The sequence below is a fragment of the Corapipo altera genome, unplaced genomic scaffold (assembly GCF_003945725.1).
Source record: "Corapipo altera isolate COAL_440 unplaced genomic scaffold, ASM394572v1 64, whole genome shotgun sequence".
Classification (NCBI taxonomy): Eukaryota; Metazoa; Chordata; class Aves; order Passeriformes; family Pipridae; genus Corapipo; species Corapipo altera.
The window spans coordinates 8,973,843-8,985,684 of NW_020884893.1; the positions used below are offsets into that span (position 1 = coordinate 8,973,843).

The window sequence follows — 11,842 nt, forward strand, 5'->3', positions numbered from 1 at the left end:
GTCCTGAGCTTTCCTACAGTGCCTTTTATACCGGTAATAGCACCAGGCTCCTTCTCCCATCATTGTTGACTCGACAATGAAAACTGTTTGTATTATTGTGTCCCCGAAGCTTTGCCAATAGCACATGTGTCCCGAGCTGATAGCAACAGGCTTTGGCAAGGCTGCAGCTCCATCAGATAAGAGCCTTTAACCTTATTTCTCCAGCTTGAGCGCTCCATGAAGGGCCATTCTGTCATGAGCTTTTCCTTATCCTCCCCGAGCACTTGCAGATCAGAGTGAGACTCCACGGGCCAAGAAGAGGGGTCGCTGGCAAAGGGCAGAGGTGGAGGTGTTCAGGGCAAGCAGCCTGGGAAACGGCTTCAGCTTGGGTGAGAGAAGAGCCCTGGGGGGAGATGGAAAGACAGAGCTGCTTTCCCAGGCAATTTAAGGGCCAAATGCACGGCCGTCCCCTGTCCCCTGCCTTCCTCAGGGACCCACTCCACCCCGCCGTGCTCCACCTTGGCCCGGCTCCCGCGCACAGCAGGAGCAAAGTGGAGGAGAAACACTGGAGCCCGGAGGCCCTCGCACGCTCCCGGCTGGCCCGCGAACAAAGCCTTTCCCTTGGAGCCCTTCCCTGCAGCCTCCCTCCTACCCCGGCCCCCTGCGCTCCGCCAGCCGCGGGATCCCCGGCACCAGCACAGCCTTGGGGGTCCACACCGTCCTCCTCATCCCACCCTGCATCCCTGTGCCGAACCCCTCCCTGGCTGCTCTCAGCATCCCTGAGCTCTGCTGCTGGGGGATTTCACTGCTGCTTTCTGAGCTGCAGCACAAAGGAAGCTCTGAAATCAGAAAGTAAAGAAAACAATGCTGCCTCTGGCAATGTTTTAAATCTCATTTTTAGTCCAGTTTATGAGAGGGATGTCACAGTTCTTGGAGTTTTGAGCTGCAAATGCTGCATGTTCCATTTCCCTTCTGTTAATGCAGCACTGAAAAAGCAAAAGTTGTTCATCTGCTGGCAGGGAGGGAAAACTCTCAAGTCCTTCTTTTTATTCTTAGTATTATTATTGTAATTATGATTTATTTTTAGTACTATTATTGTAATTATTATTATCATTCTCTCACAGGATAGAAGCACTCTATCAAAATTACCCGGATACATCCTGCCTTTGATGGGGAGATTATTGTCTTTAAAGGGCCCAAGGAGAGGCTGGGCCTGAGGAGAAGCCCCATGCCCTGCACAGCACATGGGGAAACTGAGGCACAGAGCCACCACAGCATTTACCCTGCTCTGAGCCAAAACTCCTCTCTTCCACTGGTGTTGCCTTGTCTACATGAAGGTGAGTTTCTCTCAGCAACATCCTCATCCTTTCTGCTGGATGGTGAAAGCCTTGGTGAAGCACAGAGGTGGCCACAAGATCCTGTGTGCAGTGGGGTGGGCTGCAAGTTTTGGTGAAGGTTGTCACTTCCAGGGATGCTGCAAAGGGCACCCCTTCCTCCAGGCCATGCGGCAGTGATGCTCAGAAACCAGGGAACCACCTTCCCAGGATCCTGTGAGCAAGCCAGCCCATGTGTGGAAAACCTTAGCAGAAAGCACTGGTTTGGGGCCTGCAGACAAAGCAAGGAGAGGGAAGAGGAGAGAGAGGAGAGAGGAGAAGGGAGAGGGAAGCACAGTGCAGCCAGCAGTCATCTGCCATCTGCAGCTGCCCGGTGAGGTAATGCCTCGTGCTAAGTTAAACCATGTCAGGAGCCACAGCAGCTCCTGAGAACAGCAAACCTTTCCCAGATGGAGATGTCCTGTGCTGCTGCATCAGCCTTCCCAGCAAGAAAGAAGATGAGTGACCTTCCTGCTGCCAGCTGGGGGGCCTGATGCCCACAGGGGTGCAACCAGCCACTCCCTCACTCCTGCTCTCCTGCTGCTGGAACTTCATTTTAGGGAGCAGAAAGGCAATAACCAACTCAGCCCTTGCTGTGAGCACCTGAGGTCTGAGACACACAGCTGAGGTGTAATTGCTCTGTTGCCTTCCTTCTTTCCACTCCTCTCCCCTGCTTGAAAGTGGCATCCTCATCCACAGTGGTTATCCATGGTGCTTCCAGTCGAATGATGCTCAGGGAGCAAGGGATAAGCAGACACCCAGTGAGGCCTGGAGGTTGGGAACCCACAGAGCACAGCCCTGGTGAGAAAAGCATCTGCAAAGGGGAGGCTGCACTTTTCCTGGGGGTCACATTGTCTCCTGGCAGTCCCTGAGGCTGCAAATGAGGGTTCACCACTCCATGGAGAGGAGCCACGGTGGAGCAGCAACTGGCCATGGTGCTTGTGGGCACATGTGGCTGCAGGGCCACAGATGGGCAGCCCTGACCCACCTCCTCAAAAATCCAGGCTCAGAAACCCTCCTAATGGCAGTTTTCCTTTCCCCAGCACCCAAAAGGAGGTCAGGCAGACCGGAGCAGCCAGCCTGAGCATGCAGAGGGAGCAGGATCCCGGTTCTTGGCTGCATCTCCTGCACAGACACCAGCGAGCAGGATTTTCTGCCAACTCAAGCGATGGAAGCAGCGAATAACCCTGGCATGCCCAGGCTCTGCACAGCCCAACTGTCGGCCAGCTGCCTGTTCCTGGGAGGCTGCAGTGCCATAGGCAGAGAGCATTTTCGTACTGTAATCAAGAAAAGAAATTGTGCCGATCGGAGCAGCTGAATGGCAGCCAAATCTGCTTCTCGGCGGCTTTTCTACACTCTGTATTCATGTATTTGGCATGAGTAGCTCTGCATTGAGGTAATTCATTAATGCTCAACCAAAAATGTGTTTATGGGAGTCTTGAAATAGTTGGTAGAAGTGTAAGACTTTCCTTCCTAAAAGCCTGGGCTCTCTCTGTGATGGGAACCGGGTATTAAAGCATCGAGTGCTGCTGCAATCAGCTGCCAGGGAAGCGACTCCAGGCAGCGTGTGTGCACTGCACGCTCCAGCACGCTCAGATCCCCTTGTGCCGAAGCCTTTCCCTGGATTTAGTCAGGCCATAAGCACCGTGGGTGGGATTTGCAACAGCTCGGCTCATGCTTGGGGTGTGGGTGCTTCACCCCGGGTTTCACAGAGAGCAGGTTGGGGAGCAAACACAGGGTGATGCGGCTGGAAGTGTGGCACCCTGAGCTGGTGGGACCATCACCAGAGAGTCAGGGCTCTACCAGGAGGGGCTGTGGCAGGGCAGAGGCAGGGGAAGGGGAGGCAGGACAACCCTGGTGAGGACCAAGGACTCTGGCTATCGCCCAGGAGGCTGTGGCGGCTGTGCCTGTGTGGAGCAAACAGCTTTTTCAGGTTAGCTGTGGGTTTCACTGCTTGCACAATGAGTATCGCTGTTGTCGTTCCAGTTATAATCCTGTATAAACAAGGCTGACCTCTGGTTATTGAAAAGAGCTGAAAATAAAGACAACTTTCTCCGCTTCCTCGGATGCGGTGTCTGATTGCCAGGCTTGGCCGGCACAATCCTCACCGCGCTCCCGGCTCAGCTCCCGTGGCTGTTGGGGACCTGCCAGCGTGGTTGGCAGCAGGGCAGAGCAGCAGTGAGCACCTGAGCAGAAAGCCACTGTGGCCCAGGACACCTTCCCTCTGTCTCCAGTGCCCTTCACTTGTCAGAGGGAGCTGGAAGCCAAGAAAAAGAGCAAGTGAGCAGAAAACAGCTGAGCCAGATATACCCTGGACTGGGACTGGCACAGCCACCCGCTCTACCCCACTTGGTGACGGTCTGGTCCCTGTCTGGGGACAGGGAGGACATGTCACCCTTGCACAGGAACATGGCTGCAGCCAGGATGCTCCTCACACGGATGCTGAACTGTGTCTGCTGGCGCCCAGCAGCCCCCGGCTGCCTCGCTCGGTGCTTTCCAGCTCTGCCTGACCCACTGAACTATTTGTGCCCGAGGAAACCGGGCGCTGAGCTGGGCCCTGGAGAAAGGGAGGCTCCAGTGAACACAGCATTTCCCAGCGGATGACTTCAGCCTCCCGGCAGGGCTCACACACAGCCCCAGCCTGGAGTCCTTTGCTCTCCAGGAAGTGCCTTTCTTTGGGAAGCCTTTGTTCCAGCAAGGCTGGAGCAGCCCCAGCCCCAGGGGAGCCCACAGGACCTACTGGCACGGGGGCACCTCTTGGGGCACTGGGGCACCCACCAGCCTGGGCAGCCCTGCACAGGTCCCCCAAATTCCCTACTCCCCTCAGCCACCCCAAGGATCCTTATCTCTTTTGGGATGAGGAAGCAGGTGTGGGTGTAGATCACGTCCATCCCACCTGGCTGCACTGCTCAGGGTACCTGTGCAGTATGGCCTAGCAATAATTATTAGCTATAATTAATAACAGATCTCTTCCTGTGAAACATCTCATTCATCCAGTCAGACACACCACAGCACCAGCCACACACTAGTGGTAATTTTATGGTGATTAATTAACCAGCAGCATGAACACATCTACAGGTGAGGCTGGTCCATGTGAGCGAGTCAAGGCAGCGCTGGGCACCACAGGAGGGTACAGCACCTGCACCCAGGCACCAGGCCCAGGGATTCATCCTGCCCCTGCCCCTGTCCCATCACCTGTGCCCCTTGTGACCTGTGTCCTCTGCAAAATGAGGATAAAAAGCAATTTTCCCATCACAGTTTGTGTCCTTGCTGCTGCTGTGATGCAGGGTTCTGCCACCATCCACCTGCCACCTCTGTTATCTGGATGCAAATGTTGAGGGTAAATCCCTTGGATTTGGTTGCACAGCCCCAGCCTGGGGCTTCTGCACCAACGTGCAGCCATCGGCAACAGAAACAACCATCAGGCTCAGCTGGCAATTCTCACTTTTCCCTTCTTGACATCCCCACCAGCCCCACTTTGAGCCCCCAGATCCCTAACACCCCTTAGCATCGTCCAGGCGGTGCCACATCTATTTTTAGGCGGGTGGGAGCTCAGTGTTGGACCCGGCTGGGAGCTGGGAGGAATAACCGGGAGCGAGCGGGCAGGCTGGGGGCGGGGAGGGAAAACGCCTTTGTGCTGGGGAGCCGTCCCGCCACGCTTCCTCTGCTAGGTGTGGTGCTGGGCTGTGTGGGATGCTAGGAAGGGAAACCAGAGGCCGGGGTGGGGTCAGCCAGCTGCCAGCTCAATAAAACTGAAGAGGGAAAGAAAAAAAAATTGAACTAAAGAATACTCAACTCCTGAGAGTTGTGTGCCGGACTGGGGTCCAGCTCACCCGACTCCAAGGCCACTGAGGAGGGTGGGGGGAGAGGTCACTTGGCTGGCATGCACTGATCCTGGCCCTGCCCAGAGATGTCCAGAGATTCCTCTCTGGTCGCTGCTGCAGATGCAGCTGGTGAGGAGCCAGTGAGTTTCCAGCACCCCGCGTTGCATCCCCATAGGTAGCAGGGGGAAAGGAGGGGGTTTATATGTCCATCTCTCTCCCAAGAAAAGCTGTGCTGGGCACAGACCCTGCAACTTCACCCCCCACCTGGCTGGCTGAGAGGGGTGGCATTGTCCATGATGACAGGCAGCACACCCCCTCCATGCCCCTCACAGGCTGGGTCGGGTATTTTTGGGCGCTTTACATGTTGCTCCATCCCCCTCACAGCTCTCCTTCCCCTCTTTCTCCCGTTTTGCATCCTCCAAAACCCATGCCACTCACCATGGCTCTTCCCCCCTTTCCTCTTTTTCCTTTCTATTCATTCCTTTTTTTTCCTTTCTTCCATTTTTTCTCCTTTTTTTTTCCTTAATGATGCAGCACCAACAGCAAATGTGTGCATGAGGAACATCCCTACTGCAAGGCTGGGTTTGCAGACCCAGTGTGAGGCTGGGTTTCACGTGTGCTTGGAGGTCAAAATGCCCAGCTTTTCTCCATGGGTAGAGAAGGTTCCAAACTACCCCGTTGCAACAGCAGCACTGCCCTGATCCCATCCCCTGCACAGGGAGGGCATCCCATGGGGAGGAGGCCCAGCTTGGAGCAGCTGCCCAGAGAGCATGGAGAGCAAGAGGCTCTGCCTGCCCCAGGAGGGTTTGCCCCACTCTTAGCATCATTTCCAGGGCAAGCAAATCGGAGCTGCCCCCACTCCCACCTCGCTGCAACTCAGCCCCACCACATCCCAAATGTGAATTGGTGGCACCGGTTCCAATCCCAGCTTTGGGGCAGTTCTGAGCCCACCAAGAGGCTGAGTATGCTGCCAGGGCCATGGGGGAGGCCATGGAGAGGATGTGATCAGGAAAAGCAGGACACGCTCGGCTGAAGCCTGGGAGAAGGACCAGGATCCGTGTCAGGGTGATGTTCCTCGGACATCTCCAGCAGCTGCCCAGACTGACTGCCCCAAAGGCTGCTCTCACTTCACCTCACAAGCAGCCACAGGTCCCAGCCTGAGGACCCCCAGCTCCCCCAACACCCACCTTGCTGCTCCTGTGGCAGGGGTGAAGAACCAAAGCCTCCAGGGGCTCAGCTCTGGACAGCAGCAGGGGTTGCTCCTCTGGCATGGCAATGCTGTGGCTCCCTCTGGATGAGGGAGAGGAGACAGGAGGCTCCTTGAAGCCACATGGGCTCTCCCATGGACTGGTGCTGATTTGCTCTTGCAAAATACTAATAAGAAGCTCCAGGAACATGAGGGAAGTCTCGCCCGAATCTTCTGTTGCTCCTGGCTGGTGATTGAAGAATAAGTGAGACACAATTTTTTCTTTTTCCTTTTTTTTTTTTAAAGGCCTTTGTTTTGTTTAGGGTTAACAGCAGATCGGCATTTCCAAATCACTTCCAGACACACAGAAACCATGGCATGCAATACCCCACGGCTGCGAGAGGCTGGAGCTGGGCTCTTGCGCAACCTGGTGCCCCAAGTCTTCCTAACACCGAGGTTCACATTTCAGGCTGGGGTCTGGGGCATGTCCACAGCCAGAGAGGGCTTGGGGGCAGCTACCCGGAGCTGGGACATCTTTCCCAAGTCAGCCCAATCGCCCGGGGGGTGTCAGAGGGCAGGGACAGTGAGCCAGCACATCTCCTTGACTGCAAACGGGTCCCGCAGAGTTCGTAACTCCCCGGTGCCAAGGGCAGGAAGGACCTTCAGACCACCTAGCCTGATGCTTGGCACTGCAAATCCCTGCTGGATGGCAGCCAAGGGAGCGCAGCAGTGATCTGGTGTCAGGGGACGTGCTGCTCCGCCGCGGCTGCCGATGCCCAAGGCATCAGCATAGCCATGCCAGCCCCAGCAGCTCCAGAGGCTGGTTTTAGCTGCAATCACCTGGCTGCTGGTGAACCCCCCATTCCACAACAGTCCCTAGAAAACACTTTTCATGCGAACGGTGCTTAAAATCAAAGAGCCGTTTATCACACACACACACCCCCGGCATTGAAACTCCCACCAGAAAATTGCCAGGGGAAGGGGGATCGCCCCTGCCTTTATCTCAGGGCTGCTCCCGACCCCGGATGGGGAACGCTGGCCAAAACACACACACGGAATAAGTCACGAGAAAAATAAATACCGAGTCCTGAGCATCCCTGTGCTCCTGCGTACAGCCTGGCAGGCAAAGCTGAACACTTCCCTGCACGGTGGGTGGTGGGAGGCAAGGGTAGGGCACGGAGCAGAAAAGGGGCTCGCAAAATAAATAATAATTAAAAAAAAAAAAAAAGACATACAGAAAGGCAGAGAGGCATCCAAAAGGCATGAAGAAAGAAAGAAAGAAAGAAAGAGAGAAAGAGAGAAAGAGAAGGCAGAGAAAAAATTAACAACCCTCCTCCTTGGAAGGAAGAGAACTAGGCAGCAGCGTCCCCACCGGTCCCGGCTCGGCCCTGCCCGGGTGGCTCTTCCTGCTGGTGCCTGGGGACGCCCCCCTTCCTCCTCCTCCTCCTCCTCCTCCTCCCCCTCATCTCCTCCTTCTCCTCCTCCTCCCCCTCATCTCCTCCTCCTCCTCTCCCTCTCCTCCTCCTCCTCCTCCTCCCCTCGCCCCGCTGATTGGTCCAGCCCGGCTATATTTTGCCCCTTCCAGCCCAGCATCATCCCAAAAGTTTTTTTTGGGGGGAAAAGGGGGAAAAAAATAAAAAAAAAAGAGAGAGGAAAAAGAAAAGAAACCAAAACAAACGCGGGAGATCCCGAGTCCCCCGAAGGCAGGCGAAGGAGGCGAGCGGCGGGCGGCTGCTCAGCGGTGCTGGACTCGGTGGAACGCGGCGGGACCCGATTCTCTCTCCGGCACCCGGTCGGGTCTGACACAAAGTGCTGTCCAGCTGGAATGAATATATCTGAGTCTAACTACTGCCGAGAGGAGATATCGCAACCCCGGGGCGACTGTTCATGGGTCACCGCCGCCGTGCCGGCCGCTGAGCCCGGGCTCGCCTTCCCGCGCCCCCCGGGAGCCGCCTCCCCCTCCAGCCGCACGCCCAGCCCCGAGCCCGGCTTCGCCTTCGGCCCCGGCCCCGGCGGCGCGGCCCCCGGCGCGGCCCCCAGCCGCACGCCCAGCCCCGAACCGGGCTATGGATACAGCCCCCCGGCCGGCCGCCCCGAGGGCAAGGCCGCCGAGGATTCCCGCATCCGCCGGCCCATGAACGCCTTCATGGTCTGGGCGAAGGATGAGCGCAAGCGGCTGGCGCAGCAGAACCCCGACCTGCACAACGCCGTGCTCAGCAAGATGCTGGGTGAGCGGGAGGGGTGCGGGAGGAGGGCTGGGGGTGGGGGGGATTCGGGGATACGGAGCTGTGGATGCGGGATGCGAGAGCACAAGGCTGCGGGATACCGGAATGGAGCTAGGGATGTGGGGATGCTGGGTTACAGGGCTGGGGATGAGGGGATGCAGGCTGGGGATGTGGGGATGCAGGCTGGGGATGTGGGCTGCAAGAGCACGGGGTTGTGGGATGCAGGCATCCAGAGCTGGGGACATGGGAATGTGGGGCTGGGGATTCAGGCTGCAAGAGTAAAGGGCTACGGAATGGAGGTATCGAGCTGGAGACACAGGGATGTGGGGATACAGAGTTGGGAATACAGGATTGCAGAGGTACAGGGTTGGGAATGTGATCTGCAAGAGTACAGGGCTGTAAGATGCAGGAGTACAGAGTGAGGGATGTTGGGGTGCAGGGCTGGGGTTGTGGGGATAGGTTGTTATGGGTCAGAGCGTCCAAGACAGTGGAATGAAGGAATATAGGACTGGATATGAGAACTGCAGGGGTCCAGGGCAGTGGGATGAAGGAATACAGGGTGTAGAATATACATTGCAGGAATACAGGGAGTCAGGGTTGGGAGTGTAGGATGAAGCAGTACAGGGATTTGGGATGTGCACTGCGAGGATACGGGGCTGTGGGATGCAATCTGCAAGGATATGAGGCAGCAGGATGTAGGATAAAAGGACACGGGGCTCTGCTAGCCAGGCTGCAAGGATATGGGGGTTCAGGAGCTGCATAAAAAGGGTGAGGTGCTGTGGGATACAGGGATAGGGTGCTGTGGGATACGAAAATGGGGGATTCTGGTCTGCAGGCTGCAGGATTAGAGAGCTGTGGGCTGGTGAGCTTTAGAGATATGGGTTGAAGGGATACCAGCTGAAGGCTGCAAGAATGCAGAGCTACAGGGACGTGGGCTGTAAGGATGCAGGGCTGTGGGATCAAGAGCTGTGGGATGTGGTGTTAGAGGATGGGGGACTACGGGAATGTGGGATGTGAGGATACAGAGCTGCATGTAAGCAAGATGCAGGGAAATGAGACTTCGGGATGCAGAGGTGCAGGGCTGTGGGGTTTGCAGCTGTGGGGATGCAGGATATGGGAATACAGGCTGCAGGATGCGGGATACATGACTGTAGGATGCGGGATGTGGGAACACGGGAAGCAGGATATGGGTAGATGGAGCTGCAGGATGCGGGCCTACGGGAAGCAGGATATGGCCAGACGAAGCAGCAGGATGCAGAGGCACGGGGCTGCAGGGTGTGGGGATGTGGGATTCAGGATATGGCGCTGTGGGGTTTGGGGATGGGTGATTTGGGCTGCAGAGGTGCAGGGCTGTGGAGGTGGGATGCAGGGAAGGAGGCACACCAGGGGCTGGACTGTGCCATGGGGTAGTGGGAGGCAGAATCCCCAGCCCTGGCAAAGGGGTTCCCGTGGCCCCCCTGGGTGTTGAACCCCTGTTCTCCCACAGCACTGAAGTGCTGGGCACAGCTGCTGGACATGGGAATAGCCTGGCTTGGGCTCCCATTCCCCAGCTCTTTTTGTGCCAGTGCTGGGACCACACTCAGGTGCCAAGCCATCCGAGGGAGCCCTTCCCACCCAAGGACTGCCTCTCTCCAGGTGTCCCTGTGCCCTGGCTTGTGCTGGGCTGAGCTGTTGTCACAGAGCTTCTCTTTCCCCTTCCAGGCCAGTCATGGAAAGCGCTGAGCGCCAGCGACAAGCGTCCCTTCGTGGAAGAGGCAGAGCGACTGCGAATCCAGCATCTCCAGGATCACCCCAACTACAAGTACCGCCCAAGGAGAAAGAAGCAAGCCAAGAAAATCAAGAGGATGGAACCCAATATCCTCCTGCATAACCTTTCCCAGCCTTGCAGTGACAACTTCAGCATGAGTCACCACGGCAGCAGCCAGCCGGGCCACCCCCAACCTCCCCCACTTAACCACTTCAGAGAACTCCACTCCATGGGGTCGGATATTGAAAACTATGGCTTGCCAACTCCTGAGATGTCTCCCTTGGATGTCTTGGAACAGACCGAGCCGGCGTTTTTCCCTCCGCACATGCAGGATGACTGCAACATGATGCCCTTTCGCGGCTACCACCACCATCACCAGATGGAGTTTCCCCAGGAGAAGTGCATGGGGCGGGACGTGGCCGTGCCCTATGCGCAGACCCCCTCACACTTGGCCGACGCCATGAGGACTCCCCATCCCTCCAGCATATACTACAACCAGATGTGCTCGGGAACTCAGAACGGGCTTTCCGCCCACCTGGGCCAGCTCTCGCCCCCGCCTGAAGCCCATCACATGGAGAGCGTGGATCACTTGAACCAAACCGAGCTCTGGACAGACGTTGACCGCAACGAGTTTGACCAGTATTTGAACATGAGCAGGACTCGTCCCGAAGCCTCGGGACTCCCTTACCATGTCTCCCTGTCCAAAGTGACTCCTAGAAGTATCTCCTGCGAGGAGAGCAGTTTGATATCCGCCCTGTCCGATGCCAGCAGTGCTGTTTACTATAGCCCCTGCATCACCGGTTAGGTTGGTCCCACGGCACGATGCACACACCAGGAGAGCCCCGACTCTCCTCTAAAAGCAAAAAGCCATCCTCCTTTAACCACGAGCTCCATCATATTTAGAGTATCTCATTAAATGCATCGCTTTCTTGTTTGTTCTTTTTTATTTTGATTTTTTTTTTATTTTTTTAGAGACAGATCATGCTGAACTCACTGATATACCGTATAACTATATAACACAGATAGACGCCTTTCCCCGCCGCGCTCCCTGCTCCAGCCCTCGGCAGGGCACAGCTCTAGCTCCCACCAGCTCCAAGGGGCATTTTAAAGCCAATTCCAGTAAATCCTGCCTGAAACAACCACACCAGGATGAGCCGAAGTGACCTGCCCCCCGTATTTAACCCAAGGGCAGGCGAATTTGTAGGGGGGTAAACTTTTAGGAAGACTTTACCGGGGCTGTTAAAGAGTCGGTGCCCATTAGGGGTGGGCTTTAGGACAGTTTTTACTGTATTCTCAGCAATATATTTTAATTGGGCAACAAAACTATATTTTTACTAAGCATTTTTATATATAAAATGGTATTTAATGTCTTTTGGGGTTTTTTTTATTAGACTTTTTAAAAAGAAAACAAGGGATATCCATGAGATCTAAAGCATTTATGTAGCAAAGCTGGATTTAAAAAAAAAAAAAAATAAAAAATAACCAAAACAAAAAAAAAACAGGAGGAG

At 55.8% G+C, this 11,842-nt stretch overlaps 1 protein-coding gene and 1 long non-coding RNA gene across 2 annotated transcripts; both read left to right on the forward strand.

The window, feature by feature from the left end:
• Nucleotides 1-296: 296 nt before the first annotated feature.
• LOC113948547 lies at nucleotides 297-3,404 on the forward strand. The gene is made up of 3 exons (XR_003528189.1): nucleotides 297-368; nucleotides 1,104-1,316; nucleotides 2,396-3,404. It is a non-coding gene; the product is annotated as an uncharacterized LOC113948547 (long non-coding RNA).
• A 4,484-nt stretch (nucleotides 3,405-7,888) lies between these two features.
• On the forward strand, nucleotides 7,889-11,842 carry SOX18 (SRY-box 18). Its single transcript, XM_027646352.1, has 2 exons — nucleotides 7,889-8,590; nucleotides 10,289-11,842. The coding sequence occupies exons 1-2, from the start codon at nucleotides 8,188-8,190 to the stop codon at nucleotides 11,137-11,139; spliced, it is 1,254 nt and encodes a 417-aa protein (XP_027502153.1). The 5' UTR covers nucleotides 7,889-8,187; the 3' UTR covers nucleotides 11,140-11,842.